Here is an 18,582-nt window from a genome sequence, read left to right as displayed (position 1 = left end):
TTATGCCACTCTGAACTTTTTTTTGCCACAGTCTATCCTCTTTTATTCACCTTTTTCCCCCACATTTGCGACTTTTTTAATGCTACCTTTGAACACAATTTTGCTTCTTTAAAAGCAGCTTTTTCAGACAGTTGTGTGACTTTTATGTGCTATTTTCATCAATTTTGTATTTTTGTCACTTTTAAAACCCATTTTCATCATTTTTTTTCTGCCCAAATTTTTCTATTTTCACCCATTTTTGCAAGAGTTTTACTCCAATCCCACCTCCTTTCCACTCATTTATGCCATTTTCAAACGGTTTTGCAACTTGTTACCCATCATCACCAATTTTTGAATTCCTTTAAGGTTTTTTTTTTTTCCAACTTTAACCCATTTTGCCTATTTTCTTTACCATTTGCATGCTTTATATCCCCATCTAAAAGATGGCTGCCACTAACCTTCCTGGGTTAGAGTGTCCTTGCACGTCCTTTAAAATCACTAAAATATTATGCTGTCCACCAGGGTAAGAACTTTTGAAAAAGCAGAGGGGGGTGGAGGGGTTAAAAATGCATGTTGCAACTTCCTGTAGTCTATAGGCAGGCATACACTGTGAGCATTCAAGCCCATTCTCTCCTATTTTTTTGAGTTTGCAGTGTGTAGTTTGTGAGAACACAACGGCCGTCCTCTGCCCAATCATAGAACCATACTATAATAACTGGGTTAACCATATAGCATTTTAGCACAACAAGTTTAAAAGTGCAGAATGCATAAGCTAATCTCACTAACCCCCCTACAAGTGACTCAGTAATCTTTCCTGTGACGTTATTGTATCGCTGTGGAACCAGAAAACTTCTCTCTTAGTTCTGGAGGTCAGAAAATATCAACATGTGTATGATTCTTCCTTGGAGGATCCCAGAGACAGCCGGATGATTCAACCTTCCTGGTTTATAAATGACAATCTATGACATTAGTTTAGTGTTGTGTGCCAAAAGTCCAGATCTACAGAACATTCAGAAAGTATTCAGACCTCCTCCACTTCTGTTTCAGCTTTGTTCTGTTGCAGCCTGATGCTACAGTGGTTTAAATTCATTTTTATTCTCATTCATCTACACTCAGTACCCCAACAAGAAAAAGAGGAAACACAATTTTACACACTTTGGCAAATTTATTAGAAATAAAAACAAAAAAATATATATAAGATAGACAAAAAAAATTATCATACATCAATATTTTATTCTATTTTCATTCAGCTATTTTTTTCACTTACAACTGATCTAATCATTGATATCAAATTTGCATTAATTTTTAAAAGATTTTAACACTTTTAATGCCAGATTGTTGTCACGATCCACCATGTTTGTCAACAAAAAATCAATTACTTTAAATATTCTACATGCAAAGTAATTTTTGTGTTAAATTATAACAGCCTGGGATATGTCAATGATTAGCACCAACACTGATTTTTATGCATTAGTTGCATGTTTTTTCTCCCTGTGCCACATATGGTCAAAATGGCGCCATCTGGTGGAGAGTAGTAGAAATGATCAATTCCAGGTCAAAAGCCCAGACTGACACCCAGATCTGATAAAAAGCATGTATTCTGCTTTAATTGCAGTGAGATGAAAAATGTCAGTTTGAATGGGTTTCAATGGGGCATTTTTGGCTCTGAACAGCTTGAGTGTAACTTTTGCTTGTAAACAGTGTATTTTAGACTGACTGTAGGAACTGAGCTGGAAATGAAAAGGTCACATAAAAATACACAGTCTCTGCAAAATTCATGCCACAAACATGAACACAGCCACAATGATCAGAACATGGAGAATGAAAAGCGTGTAAAAACAGAGATAAAAAGTCCAGCATGAATCAGTTCAATCATGTATTTCCACATCTGATGTAATTCTATAAACATGTTAAATGGATCAAACAGCAGAAAATAGAATCCTCTCTTACTGTGTGGTTCTTAATGAGTGCTAAATTCACCATTTGATCCTGTCATATCAATACTTATCACTGCATCAGAACATCATGTTTGTTTAGTTTGGCTCCACGCTCACAGAGATGTCCTCTGGGAGAATCTGCAGTGGGTGGTTATCATAGTTATAAATGATTGGAAGCATCCTGTCAGTGAAAGTGTGTGTGAAGGAGTGTATGAGTTCGTCAATATCAGAATCAGAGAACGACAGCTCTCCTCTGTTAGAGTCCAGTTTCACTCGGACCCTTATTGGTCTTTTCTGCACTGAGAGAAAAGTCTGTTTATGGGAAGGTGACTGTTTTCTGTATTTACCACCACTGTACTCTATATTCCAAACTCTAGACCACATAGTTCTCTTCCTGTCAGCAGACTCTGGTACCACTCCTAGGATCCAGTATGTACTGTCTCTGACCTCGACGTCCCAGCTGTGAGTCCCTGAGTTAAAGCCCTCAGAGCCCAGGACAGAACAGTAGCTATTCCTCTCTGGATTATCAGGAAGCTGCTGACACACTCCCCATCTCACAGCAGTCAGATCATCAGACAGGATGAGTCGTGGATATGCGGCTCTTCTCCAGACACTCTCTACAGAAGCTGTTTCTGCAGGCCAGCATGACAGGATCTCTACAGATGTCCAGGCAGAGGGGACAGGTCAAAGCCTCCTCTAACATGGATGCCATTTTGTCTGGAGTGAAGCTGGAGATGCTACAGACAAACAGGAATCCACTCCCAGTCCCTGAAAGTTCCTCTCTCTTTGGTTCTGAGTTCCTTTAAAGCCTGCTTCAGTTGCTGGATTCCGTACCTGGTAGAAGTGGAAGTATTCCCAGTAGAACCAGTACTCCCAGTACTCCCTCCTGCTGTCCTCTCTTAGTGGAAGTGGAGCTGGTGTTGGTCCGGAGCTCTCTCTGCCAGAGCGAGCGTCTACTCAGGGCTGAGTCACAGTCTGTTAATCTGGTTGTGTAAGCAGGGTGAGGGGGCGGAGCTTCCTCAGAGCAGGAACACAGAAGCAGAGTCTGAAGATCAGGAAATTCCCAGGGAAAAAGCAGAACACTGCAACATGCCTGCAACACCTCCTCTGTATTTGTCTGTGTGTCAGTGTCTTTGACATACAGCTGCTAGAAAAACATCACTGATGTACTGCATATCAAATCACGCATTCCTGATTTGTGGAAACATCTCACTAATTTTTTTGACATGACTGCAAGTGCCACACAACAGTTGCCATCCATGGCCTTCTGCAAGGGTGTCAGCAGCATTTTGAATATGTGTGTGTGTGGGGGGGGCATATTTTGACAGGGGGTCTGGGGGGGTCTTCCCCCAGAAAATTCTGAAAGAAGTAGATGCAATTTCCAGCATTCTGGTGCATTTTATCACGTTTTTAGATTGAAAATGATCTCCCTCTGTCATTGTTTTTCCTTGGAGCAGACATGTTCTGCAATTACTGACAATTACTGAGGCACTGGGCATTAGAAGATTTTGAATATACTAAACTTCCCAATAAGCCATGCGACATTTTCCTTGACTACCTGTCACCTTTCAGCACTCACCTCAGCAACAGAGCTGTCTCCACTGCCCCTGCATGACCCCTGACCCTGCCTCTGACTCACTCTCATCCCAACCACCTATATCAGGAGACATGGAGATGCATTGAGCATTTCCTTTCATATTGATAATTGAAATAAGCTTAATGTAGATTGTTCAAATGAAGATTTCTGTGATGTAGCTCAGTCATGTTATCAGCGTCAAACACACAGGTAGTATAGCAGCTTAATTATTATGTAGGCCACATTAGAAATGGGCCACCTCCTTAAAACATGACTGAGCAGTTTAACAGTTCAGAAATTGTCAAATGAGTGTTCAGACCTGGTCTCTATTAATGGACGCTGTCAGAGAGAGGAATAATGTCACGAGAGAGAAAAAAGTGAGTAAAAAAAGACCCTAAATATGTTTAGAACTACAAATGAACTCCCTTCTGTCCAGTCTTGTTTTTATAACGTCACAGTTCCAACCCTCATCCTTTATCTGGGCATAGGACCAGCAAAAATGACTCAGAGATACTCTGGCAGTTACTTCAAACTGTATTTTTAGTTGTTTTTTTATTCTATTTTTCATAAGTTTAGTTTTCTTGACTTTGGTTTAGTTTTGAAACCTTCGGTCCATTTAAGAGCCTGCAACAAATCACAGTGAGACATAAACACTTTTAACCATTTGATTCATAATATGTGCCATACTCTACTTACATTCATCGCCCCATAAAAACAAAGAAAACTGAATTTTAGACATTTTTGCAAATTTATTAAAGATAAAATGATCAGAAAAATCACATTTACATCAGTATTCAGAAGTGACTGGATCAAATGCATCAGAACATCATGTTTGTTTAGTTTGGTTCCACGCTCACAGAGATCTTCTCTGGGAGAATCTTCAGTGGGGGTTTAGACTCAGTATTGAAGTATGGAAGCATCTTGTCAGTGAAAGTGTGTGTGAAGGAGTGTATGAGTGTGTTAGTATCAGGATCAGAGAACGACAGCTCTCCTCTGTTACAGTCCAGATTCACTCGGATCCTCTTTGCTAGTGTCTGCACTGGGAGAATAGTGAATGGATGTGATGGTGAGCATGTTGTGTACACACCAAAATCGAACTCTACTGCCCAAACTCTAGACCATATGTCTCCCTTCCTCTCAGCAGACTCTGGTAACACTCCCAGGGTCCACCACGTACTGTTTCTGACCTCGACTTCCCAGCTGTGAGTCCCTGAGTTAAAGCCCTCAGAGCCCAGGACAGCACCGTTATCATCAATCCTTTCTGGATTATCAGGAAGCTGCTGACTCTCTCTTGCTCCCAAAGTGGTCAGATCATCAGACAGGATGAGTCTTGATCCAGCAGTGTTTGGGTCTAGAATGACAGGCATGTAGGAGACCACGTCCTTCATCTTGGTCCAGATCTTGAAGCCCAGGTTGCCCAGGTGTTTGGCCTGGTCTATTAGAACTCCTGAGGGCAGCTGTGGCTCCTCCAGCAGGGGGCGCTGCTGGACTCTCTCCACTGCAGCCTTGTAGTTTTTCAGGAAGGAGACGTCTTGGGCCGTCAGCTGGTCCTCTGTGGCTCTGACTGTCTGTGAAAGATCTGCTATCTGTGCTCTCAGAGCCTCCATCTGCTCCTTCATCCTCTGTCTCTTCTGCTCCTCTTCCTCCCTCACTGCTCGCAGCCTGGCCTCCTCTTCCTCTGCTAGAAACTGATGAAGCTTCTTGAACTGCTCCTTAATCTGCCTCTCTGTGTGTCGGGCCTGGACCTGGATGTGAGCTTCTGTTTGATCAAACTTCACTTTATCTTTTTCAAGAGCCTCTAACTTCAGCATCAGACTGCAAAGATCCTCTGCTCTCTTTTTTCTGTCATACAGGAAAGCCTCACACAGATCCTTTATACCAACGTTAACAGCTAATTCATCATTTGACTGCCTTTTCTTACAGATGGGACACTCCTTGTCCTCCTTCTCCTTCCAGCTCTTCTCCACACACTCTCTACAGAAGCTGTGGCTGCAGGACAGCGTGACGGGATCTTTAAAGATGTCCAGGCAGACCGGACAGCTCAGATCCTCCTCTAACTTGGACGCCATTTTGTCTGGAGTGAAGCTGGAGATGCTACAGGCAAACAGGAATCCACTCCCCGTCCCTGAAAGTTCCTCTCTCTTTGGTTCTGAGTTCCTTTAAAGTCTGCTTCAGTTGCTGGATTCCGTACCTGGTAGAAGTGGAAGTATTCCCAGTATCCCAGTAGAACCAGTACTCCCAGTACTCCCTCCTGCTGTCCTCTCTCAGTGAGAGTGGAGCTGGTTTTGGTCCGGAGCTCTCTCTGCCGCAGTGAGTGTCTCGTCAGAGCAGAGTCACCGTCTATTTATCTGGTTGTGTAAGCAGGGTGAGGGGGCGGAGCTTCCTTCCAGGAGCACAGAAGCAGAATCTGAAGATTAGGAAATTCCCAGGGAAAAACCAGAACACTGCAACATGCCTGCAACACCTCCTCTGTATTTGTCTGTGTGTCAGTGTCTTTGACATACAGCTGCTAGAAAAACATCACTGATGTACTGCATATCAAATCACGCATTCCTGATTTGGTCAATAATTTTTTTGACATGACTGCAAGTGCCACCCAAAAGTTGTCATCTATGGCCTTCTGTTTGGTAAAAATGGAGGGAAAAGGTCCAACATCCCCAGCTTCACCAACATGATGTCATCAAATCTTATAAAACACAAATGATCTGGACTTTTGGGGCCCGGGTTCCTGGTGTTCAACCGTCCCCAGTCAGCAGACTAACCGACCATCTGCATTCAGTGCAATAACAACCTGTGATTGTGTAATAACTCACCTGGACTGGTTTCCTTTGACTCAATCTCCCATGGCTGTATATTAACTACTTCCCCAGCTCTTCGGACTATCACTCTATTGGCTGGTTATATGTTGAGTGTGATGTTTGTAAGTGTGAGGTTTAAACCCTAATGAACCAATCAGGAGTGGTAGTGACGGGCCATAAATTCAACCATTACTGCCATAAATCCAGTCATATGTACCTTGAACTTAGCATTACATGCCATAAATATAAAGATGTGCTGTTAATTCAGCAATATTTCCCATAAATTCAGTGATGGGATATAAATTCTGCCACATGTGCCTCGAGTTAGGAGCAGAGGCGTAGCACAGGGGGGAAATGGGGTACTGATTACCAAGGCCCACAGTAGGGAGGGGCCCAAAGTCTGTTTTTATTTGTTTTTATTTGTAGTTAGTGTCATTATTGAATCAAAAGCATCTAAATCAGTGATATTCTCTTTTTTGTGGCTCTTCTGTGACGATCTGTGGCTCTTTTATGTCTTAATTTGAAATATTGTTCCCCAGAAAACCTTAAAAAAGGGAAACTATGATCTCAGAAATTATCCATTACAGGTCACATTCATCAGTTTGAATCCTTATTTACAATGTTTTACCATTTTTTTCTTTATTTATGCTAATTTTAATCCATTTTTTCTGCTTTAAGCCCACTGTTGCCATTTCTTTTTGCCACTTTTTGCCCATTTTTACTACTTCTATCCCATTTTTGCCACCAGTTTTCTGCCTCTTTTATCCTGTTTTTTTGCCATTTGCAATTTTTTTGCTTTTTTGCCACTTTTTGCCCATTTAAGCCACGTTTTGCCATTAAATGCCATTTTTTCAGCATTCTTGCCCATTTAAGTCACTTTAACACTCATTTTTGCCACATTTTTGCTGTTTTTAGGCTTTTTTACCACTTGTAACTCATTTTGAGGCACCTTTTCTCACCAATTTTTGCCACTTTCTGCCCTGTTTTGCCACTTTTTCTTTCTGTTTTGCCACTTTTCACCCTTTTTTTTACCATTTTATGCCTACTTTGCCCCTTTTGCCCCTTTTTGCTGCTGTTTGATCATTATTTGCCACCTTTGATTTATTTTTGTTGCCATTTTAATCACTTTTTGCCACTTTTCACCACTTAGATTACGGCTCTAGTAAAGGTATTTTTCAACAGTCTGGCTCTTTGGTTGAGCAGGGCTGAGTAACGCTGCTCTAGAGGAATTGGTCAACAGACTGAAATTTTATTAACCAGATGCTCTTCCTTTTACAATGTCCAACTGGTGTAGTCAAGCAACGTTAAATGATTTAAGTAAATTTGATTTAACCATAGTAACAATGCTCTTATATAAGGAAGTTATTGTTCATAAATACATTTAAATGCATAGCTATTTGTTGCTTGGCTAGCCAGTTAATGGGGGGCCCTGTATAATATTCTTTCTGGGGGCCCAAAATCCCTAGCTACAGCCCTGGTTAGGAGGCATGCACCATGAGTTCATGAAAATGTGCAATAATACACCAATACATTGGTGCATGTTTGCAGCAATCACTGTCTGTTTCACTGCTGCAGTCTGCTGAAATACATAGTAATCTTAAAGCCTTTATTTCAGACACATGCATTGGGTCTCCCTGCAGGTTGTATCGGACGTTCAGAGACTCTAAATATCTGTACATGCTGCTGGAGGCCTGCCTCGGTGGGGAGCTGTGGACACTACTCAGAGACAGGTGTGTAGGTTTGAGTTTGACTGTTAAACTTTGAGAGAATGTTCCGTCTTTAGGGTCCTAACAGTCGACCTTTCAGGGGATCATTCGATGACGGCACCACCCGCTTCTACACCGGCTGTGTCATCGAGGCCCTGGCCTTCCTGCACTCCAGAGGGATCATCTACAGAGACCTCAAACCAGAGAACATCATTCTGGACCACAGAGGATACGCCAAACTGGTCTGGACCCCCACTAATGAGATAAAAACAGTATTGGTCTGATTTCCCTCAAAGTGAGTAGTCTTTTGGTGAGTTTAATCTGTTCTAGGTGGACTTTGGCTTTGCAAAGAAGGTGGGTCTGGGGAAGAAGACGTGGACATTCTGTGGGACTCCAGAGTACGTGGCTCCTGAGATCATCCTAAATAAAGGACATGACAGCTCAGCAGACTGCTGGTCCCTGGGGATACTCGTCTTTGAGCTGCTCAGTGGCAGGTACAGCAAAGACGTAATGTAGGAATGTCACAACAACAGATGATACCAGCTGTAACAAGTCTCATCTTGTCTTCTCTCAGCAGGTCTTGTCTTATCTTGTTTTGTTTTGTCTTGCCTTGCCTGTCTTGTCTTGACTTGTAGGGTCTTGTATGTTCTATCCATTTTTGTCTTGTCTTTTTTGTCTTATCTTGTTTTGTCTGGTCTTGCTGGTCTTGTCTCATTCCTTCTTATCCCATCTCATCTCAACTCCTCTAATTTTGTCTTGTTCTGTCTCAGCTCATCTAATCACGTTGTTTTGTCTCATCTCAGCTCGTCTAATCACGTCTTTTTGTCTCGTCTCAACTCGTCCAATCACGTCTTTTTGTCTCGTCTCAACTCGTCCAATCACGTCTTTTTGTCTCGTCTCAGCTCGTCTAATCACGTCTTTTTGTCTCATCTCATCTCGTCTCAACTCATCTGATCAAGTCTGGTGTTGTTTATCCTTGCTTGTCTTGTCTCGCCTGTCTGGTTTTAACTTGTCTTGTCTTGTCATGTCTGGTTTTGACTTGTCTTGCCTTGTGTTGTCTTTTCAGGTCTTATTTTGCCTCATCTAGTTTTGAGTTGCCTTGTCCTGTCTTATCTGGTTTCTGGTTTCTTGTTTGGTTTTGTGTCATCTCATCTTGTCTTGTCTTGTCTTTACTTGTCTTGGTCTTCAGGGATCCTGAAATCTGGGTTCATGCCATGTTTATAATCCAGTCTTTCTTTATGTGACAGTAAAGACTCAGTGGGTCCAGCTAGGGTTCTGATTTACATAAAAAAGTTGAGCTAGGTTGTTTCCTCTCTCCATCTACAGTCCCCCGTTTTCTGGCTCTGACCCCATGAAGACCTACAACATCATCCTGAGAGGCATCGACATGATCGAGTTTCCCAAAAAGATCACCAAGAGCGCTGCTAACCTCATCAAACGCCTCTGCAGGTTTTCAGAGAATCACATCTGAGCGTATTTGATAAATCACACGGCTGTTTTTCTCTCTTATACTACATCTCTGCTTGTTTCTGTCAGGGACAATCCTTCAGAGCGGCTCGGGAACCAGAAGAACGGAGTGAAGGACATCCAGAAACACAAGTGAGGCAGAAGAGATGCACATGATGAGATTTCAGTGGAGATGATGCTGTAGTCATGGCAACTCCTCTTTGTCCTTCAGGTGGTTTGAGGGATTTAACTGGGACGGACTCCGACAAGGGACCATCGACTCTCCGTTTACGCCCACAGTGAGTATTTATCAGTGTTATCAGTCAATATGTGTGCAAGCAGCACACACCAGGCAAGCTGATCGGCATAAATGCTAAGCAGAGTAGAAGCAACTGTCATCTGCCTTCAGAAATCACAGGAAGATTCTGAATCAATTTATGAGTGTCCAATAATCATCCAGCTTAAATGTTAGCTTATCGGTTAGCATACAGTGCATCAGCATTAGCTAGCGATTAACTACTAGCATTAGCGATCTTTTTACCAAAGGTTTTCTAATAACTTGTAAAACACTCTCATAGCCGCGGTTGGTGTGTAGGATTAATGTCTGAACGTTTACAGAACGTTTTCTCTCTCATTCTCCTCAGTAACTGTGGCTCAAGCAGGCTAGCTTAGCACATTTATATTTGACTCACCGGGGCTTCAATCAGACAAAACTGACAGAAAACTTCCCCCGTCGGTCACAGATGGTATCTTTACATAAAGACAAGTTTAGTAGCTCATAATCTAGAGGAAAATATCAGTTTTCAACCCTTTGAGGCACTAGAAGCTGTTAGTTTTAGATATTCTCTGAGCTGGATCATAACACATGCAGGTCAGTTGAGATTAGCACGACCAACACCCAGATATAAAAATAAAGAACGCAGACAGGTGCATGCATTGTTATCAGATGGATAATATTACTGTTAACAGAATTTGATTCAGTCTGCAAAAGTAGCACATTTAAGATGCATACATAACTTAAAGTGCAAAATAATAAATTATATAAATAATACAGTCATACATTAGCTTTTAAAGGCAGCAGGCTTCAAAACGTTTCCCCTTGGATATAATCTGGAAAAACAAATAAGTGAGCTGACTGTCATCACAAAAAGTGAGATCACAAAAATACCCCAGTCCAGTGTTACTCAACCCTGCTTAACCAAAGAGCCAAATTGTTGAGAAATACCTTTACAAGAACCACAATCGAAGTAATGAAAAGTGGCAAAAACAGCTTTAAGTAGCAATAACTATAAGTTAAAGGTCGCAAAAATGGTCAAAAAGCAGCAAAAATGGGTGAAAATGGAGAGTAAAAGGAGGAAAATGGTCCAAAAGCTGCAAAAATGGGTGAAAATGGAGAGGAAAAGGAGGAAAATGGTCAGAAAGTTGCAAAAATGGGTGAAAATGGAGAGGAAAAGGAGGAAAATGGTCAGAAAGTTGCAAAAAGGGGTGAAAATTGAGAGGAAAAGGGGGAAAATGGTCAGGAAGGAGCAAAAAATGGGCAAGTGACAAAAAAAGTGAGTTACAGCTGGCAACAAAGGTCAAAAAATGGCAAAACTGTGGCAAAAAAATTAATGAAAAGCGACTAAAATGGGCAAAAGGCAGTCAAGAGTGGCACAACAGAGGAAACAAGTGGTATTTAGTGGCATAAGGTAGATGAAAAATGGTGGAAAAAGGCAAATATGGGCTAAAAGTGGCAAAAAGAAGTATATAAAAGGGGAAACAAGTGGTGTTTCATGGCAAAATGTAGCTTAAATGGGTGAAAAGTGAGAAACAGATGGTGAAAACAGGCAGTAATGGGATAAGAGGGACAAAATGAAGTAGCTAAAACGGGCAAAAACTAGGAAAAAAGTGGTATTTAATGACAAAAGGTAGCTTGAATGGGTGAAAATGGGGTGAAAAAAAGGTGAAAAGGGGCCAAATGGGATCAAAGTGGAAAAAAAATGGGTAAAAAGTTGCTAAAAAAGTGTCAAAATGGGCAAAAAATAGGAAACAAGTGGTATTATATGGCAAAAGTGGCCAAAAATTGGTAAAAATTTGCAATGAAATGGCAAAAATAGGCAAAAAATTGGTGTTCAATGGCAAAAAGTAGCTTAAATGGGTGAAAAGTGGGGAAAAAATGGTGTAAAAGGGAGACAAAGTTTCCCTTTTTAAGGTTTCTTGGGGAATAATATTAAAAATTAAGACATTAAAGAGCCACAAACCATCACAAAAGAGCCAGGCATTGAGTATCACTGCCCTAGCTTTTCCACTTATAGGCTGACTTCTTCTGCTCTCTTGCAGCAGCAAACATTGTTAGAACTCACTCAGTTATGACCTAAATTCATCAGTAAACAGAGCGCTTGTTTAGCACGAATCTATTCATTTCTCATGGCTTAGAAAATCCTTTCAGCCAGTAGAGGTGCTGACACTATAGAAACTAAAAACTAGTGATGTGCGGATCGATACTGAAATATCGATCCCTCCAATACCAGAGACTTATGTTTAAGAATCGATTCTCTTACAAAAGTATCGATATTTTAATAAATGTGGACAAATGTGTAGTTTGCCATTAACAGGAATACAGTGGAGAGTAAAAACACTATCACAAACTTGTTGTAATGATTCCCAGTTAGTAGGACCTACTTCTTCTTCCGCCTGTCAGTCACATGCGTAATACGGCTCTATAAGAGCATCGCTGGTCACAACGTGCTGCTGCTGCTCGCTAAAACGCAGTCATGTGGGGACATATTTCAGCTCCATTAACAGCAACGACGCGGCACGTGATGTATGTGAGAAGACAGTTAAGTATTAAGATAGTTAAACATCTGAGAATCAACCATAAACAGGATATGATGAGGCGATCCAGAGAGCAGGAGAGGAGAGAGACAGGTGCTGCAGGCAGAAACTATCCAGGTACAGAAAGAACAGAAAGAATAAGGAGCTGTTGGAGATGTGTAGTGATATACGTCTGTCTACTAGACTTAGATTTTATTTTAATGATCAAACAACGGGAGTTCCCTGCATTGTTAAAGCCTATTCTAAGCCTAATCCTATTCTATACAAATGTTCATTAATATAAATATGGATATTAAATTAGTAATGAAATAAATAAATACCACAATAAACAACTGCATGAGCTCAGCTTTGAGTAAAAATCTATGTCCCTGAGATCACCTCACATCTATTCAGTAGGCCTAGATTTAGTCAGGTAAGGCTACCTGTAAAGTAAAACATTTAAAGTGGATTACATAGGCTAGGTGTTACTAAAATATACATTATACTTGCAATAAAACAGCCATTGAGGGCTAAAAAAAGTTAGGATAAAACTGAAAAACATTTTATAAATAAGATAGATATTAACATTGTTTCTATAAAATATTTTTCTTGTATTATTTTCAGTCTCATTTGTTTTGACTGATGGTTGATTTAATATTTTGAAATGTAGTATTGACGAACTTATGCAATTATTGTGACATTTATTTTATTGTCATTAAATTATGTATTTTAATAGCAATTTCAATGAGTAACATAGCTTTTTATATGAAATGGCAAGTGTATGAAAACTGTTCATTCTTTAGTTTTAGTGTAGGCTGTTTTGAGAGTCTACACACAGCTGAACCTAAATAAGATTAAGAATTCACGGCAAGTAACGCTATCAGATCAGTATCGGCGATACCAGCCTGAATTTTACTTGGTATCGGATCGGAAAGGAAATCAGTGGTTTCACACATCACTACTAAAAACTATGAAGACATTCATTTTGAAATAATTAGGAATAAAAGGCATTCCTTATTAACCCAACAATGAACGTGCATTTTATCTTCTAAATAAGGAATGGTTCCTTATTGTTAGGAACGGTTGGAAAACCTGAGATTTGAGATCTAAAGGCAAAGAGAAAGCAAAGTGTCACGTCTCCTCAGCTCTCAGCAGAAGCACGATGCGCCACCTTGTGTACACCTGATGCTACTACAGTATGGGTCTAGTAGCTCTGTGTTTTATGTAGGTTTCAGACACAGCAGTCCAGTTAGATACCCTAGCTGAGTTAAGATGAGCCTGTGAGGTGACAGGTGAGCTAACTTCCTGTCAGGTGACAGGTGAGCTAACTTCCTGTGAGGTGACAGGTGAGCTAACTTCCTGTGTGTCTCTGCAGGTGGATGGCCCGCTTGACAACAGCAACTTTGACTTTTTCCCTGAGGACTCCGACGGCCCTCCTCCTGACGAGGACTCTGGCTGGGACCTGGAGTTTTAACTTTATTAACAGGGTTTTCATTGACGCCAGATTTATGGAGGCCCTTTTTAGCCAGTTAAAAAAATAAAAATAAAAATATATAAAAGCTGTTCTGACACGCCAGATAGACTGTTTTACTCTCATAATCCTTTTTCTAATAAAGAGGACCAGTATAAAATCTCTCCTTTCTGCTCTTTTATCATAAAAAGGTGGCAACAAAGTTGGGGAAGCAGACCGAAACAAAAACATATTTTTATTTATTTATTTATTTTTTTTTTTTAAATAAGCATCTTTGTTGAATCAAAACTGACTAAATGTATCAGTCAACAGACTAAAATTTATCCTAATTTATCCAAATGTGGTGGATAGAAAGCTAAAATGTGAGTAGGTTAATGTGAAGGAAATAATACAAGTACATTTATTCCAACCATAGTCAAATATCGGTCATTTTCAAACTGAAGTTAAAAAAATACATTAAAATGCACAGATATTCAGAAAATGGCTGAACATTTTTAGCATTGCTGGCTGGCCTTTAAGTATTTTATTTTTCAAAAATCATTTTTTAATCATAATTTTGAATCTTCATGTCATAATCTCGACTTTTGACCTGATAATTTTGACTTATTTTATCACATTTAAAATATTAAACTTTTTATCTAATAACTCAAACTTTTAATGTCCAAATGCTAAAATTCTTTTTTGTAATTTTGACTTTTATTTCATATTTTCAACTTGTTTTCTCTTATATACTTCTTTTCACATTATTTGAATATTATTTAATATTTATTTATTGTATCCCATAAATATGACGTTTGATCTCAAACTTTCAAGTTTCTTTTTTTACCACTTTAAGCATTTTATTTTTCTAAAGTCACTTTTAATCATAAGTTTGAATCGTCATGACATAATCTTGACGAGATAGTTTTGACTTATTTTATAATATTTAAAATGTTCAACTTTTTTTAAAATAATTTGACTTTTTATCTAATAATTTAAACTTTCTATGTCCCAATGCTAAATATTTCTCTTATAATTTTGATTTTTTTTTTTTTTTTTTTAGATTTTCAACTTGTTTTCTTTTATATACTTCTTATCACATTATTTGAATATGATTTAATATTTATTTAATTTTTTACTGGCACATTATGTCATAATTATGATCTCATGTCATTTTAAAAATCTCTTTTATAATTTCAACTTTCCTATTTCATTTTAATGACTTAATTTTGACTTTTTTTAAACATTGTTTTGAATTTTTATTTTATAATGCCAACTTTGTATCTCATAAATGACTTTTGATCTCAAACTTTCAAGTTTCTTTTTTCACCACTTTAAGCATTTAATGTTTCATCACTTTTAATCATAATTTTGAATCGTCATGACATAATCTCAACTTTTGACCTGAAAATTTTGACTTCTTTTATAATATTTAAAATGTTCAATTTTTATCTAATAATTCAAATTTTTTATGTCCAAATGCAAATTTTTCTCTTATAATTTTGACTTTTATTTCATATTGTCAACACGTTTTCTCCTCCATACTTCTTATCATATTATCTGATTATTATTTAATATTTATTCAATTTTTTACTGGCACAAAAGGGCTTCCATACATATTAGAGTTACAGAGATTTATTTATTTTCAGATTTTAGAAAGTTTCTCCTGAATTAAAACGTTCAGCAGAGAAAATGTTTCTGACAGCTGTTGTTTTAATTTCTTTTGTGTGTAAATTTAAAGTTTAGCTTTTTTAACTTGAGTTCTGTTTATTTATTTAACGGTGGAGGTCGGCGTGTGAACGGTTCAGTTTAACGAGATTAAACGAGGAAATAAATTCTAATGAGGGAGCTGATTGATTGTTTCCCACGATGGGACGGAGCTGCAGGGGGAGTTAATGAAAACTAAAGATGTTTATCAGGTCGTTGACCCCGGCTCTGCTGGGTTCACTGGTCTCTGTGGTGAACCGGTTCGTGATGGAAACACCGCCGCCTTCACGAACGACTCCCACAATGCACCAAGAACACACACGCTGATAAGACACACACACTTTTCCACACCTCACACACTGCTAGACCAGAGAGCTGCAGGTGAACGTCTGTGTCAGACTCTCATGTTTGATATGTAAGATTCAAATACAGTACACTAATAAAACCTTTAAAAGACTTTTAAACATTTCTAAGTTTGGAGAAAAAGTGTTTAGTGCTGCTGTAACTGATTGTTACATTTCCTTTTAACAGATCAAACTACCATAGAGATGTTCAGTTATTCATTTTAATATTTATATTATTAAATAAAACCCAGTGACTGTTTGAAGGTCTTTAGCTTTACATTCATGTTTGCTGCTTCTGTTTAACAGCTGACCCACAAACATCCTGTCACTTTATTTGTTTTTATGTTTTTTATAAGACTGCTGCTGTGAGCGTGAAACGCCTGAAAACCACATTTCCTTCTGCTTTAATAAAGCTGAACCATGGGGGGGAGACTGCTCCTTTTTCTGTTTAGACAATAAAACAATGAAGATAACCTTTTAGTAAAGTCTTTATATTTATAGAGAGCGTCCCGTTTCTTATGTTTCAGCCTGATGCTGCAGTAAATGATGTTTTTATTCTCATTAATCTTCACTCATACCCCATCATGACAACCGAAAACAGCACTGTAGGAGTTTTTGCAAAGAAAATAATTTAAATAAAACCCAGAACTATCACATGGACATCAGTATTCAGACTCTGTAAATGTATCTATTTTATCCATTATTGACACTTTTTCTCTTTTTTTTTTTTTTTTTTTACCACTTTCTAACCCCTTTTTTAAATACTTTTTGGACTATTTTTTTGCACTTTTACCCATTCTTGATACTTTTAGCTGCTTTTCTTCTATTTTTGCCATTTTTTAACCCATTTGCATTGCTTTTTGGACTATTTTTTGCACTTTTACCCACTTTTGATACTTTCTGCTGCTTTTTTGCCTCTATAACCCATTTCTGTCGTCCTTTACCCCCTTTTTAAACTCCTTTTCCTCAATTTTTATTCCCTTTGTGCCGCTACTTTATCAATTTTGCTACTTTTCCTGTATTTTTGCAATTTTTAACCCATTTTTATTACTTTTTGGACTATTTTTTTGTACTTTAACCCATTTGTGATACTTTTTGCACCATTTTGCCTTTTGCCTGTTGGAACCTGATTGAGTCCTATCCACACAGACTCAGAGCTGTGACTGCAGCTAAAAGTGACTCTACTAAATACTGACTAAGGAGGTGAATTTTCATGGAGTCACTAATTTTAAGTTACATTTTTTAAATTCAATTTGCATTACTTTGTAAAAATCTTTTTTCACTTTAACGTTACAGAGGATTTTTGTCTTTTTTTTGTCAACAAAGCGAAATTATTTTGACCATGATTGAGTAATAAAATCAGTGAAAGAGTCAAACCTCCAAGTGGATGAAGCATTTCTGTTGGTACTGTTTGTGTAACTCGTTTTAACCAGTGAACCCAGAGAAGTGGAGGCCAGAGACCTGGGGCTTAGATTTAGCTCTTGAAAAATGCAGATGCTTTGTGTCTCCTGGGCAAGCGCTTCATCCAGGGGGATCCTGACTCAGTCTTTGTTTTAAAATATGAAGATTGCTCTAGGATGAGACAAAGCACATGCTCCATTCTCAGTAATAACAGTAAGCTGTGCATCTGTTGAACACTACAGAGATATCGAGTGTGTTTATTCTGCTGCAGCTGCCCTGAATCATAATGAGAGTAATGATTAGATGAAGGAGAGGAGATCAAAAGTCCTGTTTGGGTTTTATTTTTGGTTTTGTCGGATTAGTTTAGAATTAATCATTGTTTAAAGAGAGGCACATTTATTAATCTGAAATAAGAAGACTTTATCTTCAGCAGTGGGGGGGCATCTGAAATGACCCGAGGTGTGTTGACAATGAGTGATCGGCTGTTTCTGCCTGACTGAACCACATCACAGGAAACTACAGACGTGAGCAGAATCACTGAGTGAAACTTCCTGTTTCCTCCTCGAGCTATTTTTAGAAACGTCGTTGGGCCTTCCTTTAGAGGCCTGTTGGTGTTTGGGTCACTGGTTCTGGTTCTTAAAGCAGAAGAAAAAATATACAGAGGTGAAAAAATGACTATTCTTTCATTTTCTGTGACAGGAAGTTGTCATCATTAGAGTGAATAGAGAGTGGAGTGCTACCTTTCAAAGTAAAAGCTCCTTTGCTCTGTATAAGGCAAAAAAATAAATAAAAAGAATATTTTACCGCTACAACACAGAAAAGCTGTTAAATCTGAGTAAATGGTTGAGGCAGTTGGCTTTTATGATAATATTATAAACATTAATTATGTATTTATTAGTATAAAATTAAATATTTTTTTATTATTGCTCTTCTGTTTTGTTGCTAAAGTTTGATTTTCTACTTTCAAATTCAAATCAATTAAATTCGATTAAATTCTTTAAATCTTTCCAGAACCTTTAATCCAGTCACCAAAAGTCCACAGACCATCACCTTTTTTCTTATTTAATTATTGCTAAGGCTGGTTTTTGGTTTGGATGTTCAGAATTAACCCTGTGTTTGATATCTTTGGTCCCTCGGCTTTAGCTGAATCGGTAAACTCGCTCTGATTGGATGAAATAGAAACAACATTAATAGATTAGAGGACTAGAGGAGCTTCCGGAATTTATTTTAAATAATTACAGTCTAAAAATAGCTCTCCTTCACACTTCCCTTATCTCTCGGTATGTGTGGAAACATCCAGTTAACTGTAAGTTTAAATTACCGTCATGAATTAAACATGAACAGCCCCGCCCCCCCGCAGGAGGAGCGCTCTGATTGGTCAGTGAGGAGCAGGTCTGGTAGATATACAGGTGAGGGCGGAGGGTCAGGGTCACAGAAACCTCCTT

At 38.7% G+C, this 18,582-nt stretch overlaps 1 protein-coding gene across 1 annotated transcript in view; it reads left to right on the top strand.

The window, feature by feature from the left end:
* Positions 1 to 13,860, top strand: part of LOC121525155 (cGMP-dependent protein kinase 1-like) — a 53,637-nt gene extending 39,777 nt beyond the window's left edge. Inside the window, exons 15-21 of the mRNA XM_041810992.1 lie at positions 7,931 to 8,020; positions 8,097 to 8,238; positions 8,327 to 8,490; positions 9,323 to 9,445; positions 9,533 to 9,595; positions 9,675 to 9,741; positions 13,611 to 13,860. Of these exons, the coding sequence (XP_041666926.1) occupies positions 7,931 to 8,020; positions 8,097 to 8,238; positions 8,327 to 8,490; positions 9,323 to 9,445; positions 9,533 to 9,595; positions 9,675 to 9,741; positions 13,611 to 13,709 (748 nt within the window). The 3' untranslated portion in view covers positions 13,710 to 13,860. The remainder of the gene's footprint in view (positions 1 to 7,930; positions 8,021 to 8,096; positions 8,239 to 8,326; positions 8,491 to 9,322; positions 9,446 to 9,532; positions 9,596 to 9,674; positions 9,742 to 13,610) is intronic.
* The last annotated feature ends 4,722 nt before the right edge of the window (positions 13,861 to 18,582 follow it).

Source organism: Cheilinus undulatus, linkage group 17 (assembly GCF_018320785.1).
Source record: "Cheilinus undulatus linkage group 17, ASM1832078v1, whole genome shotgun sequence".
In the NCBI taxonomy this organism is placed as follows: Eukaryota; Metazoa; Chordata; class Actinopteri; order Labriformes; family Labridae; genus Cheilinus; species Cheilinus undulatus.
The sequence above is the reverse complement of the archived record's forward strand: the minus strand, read 5'-3'. Positions and strand labels throughout refer to the sequence as shown.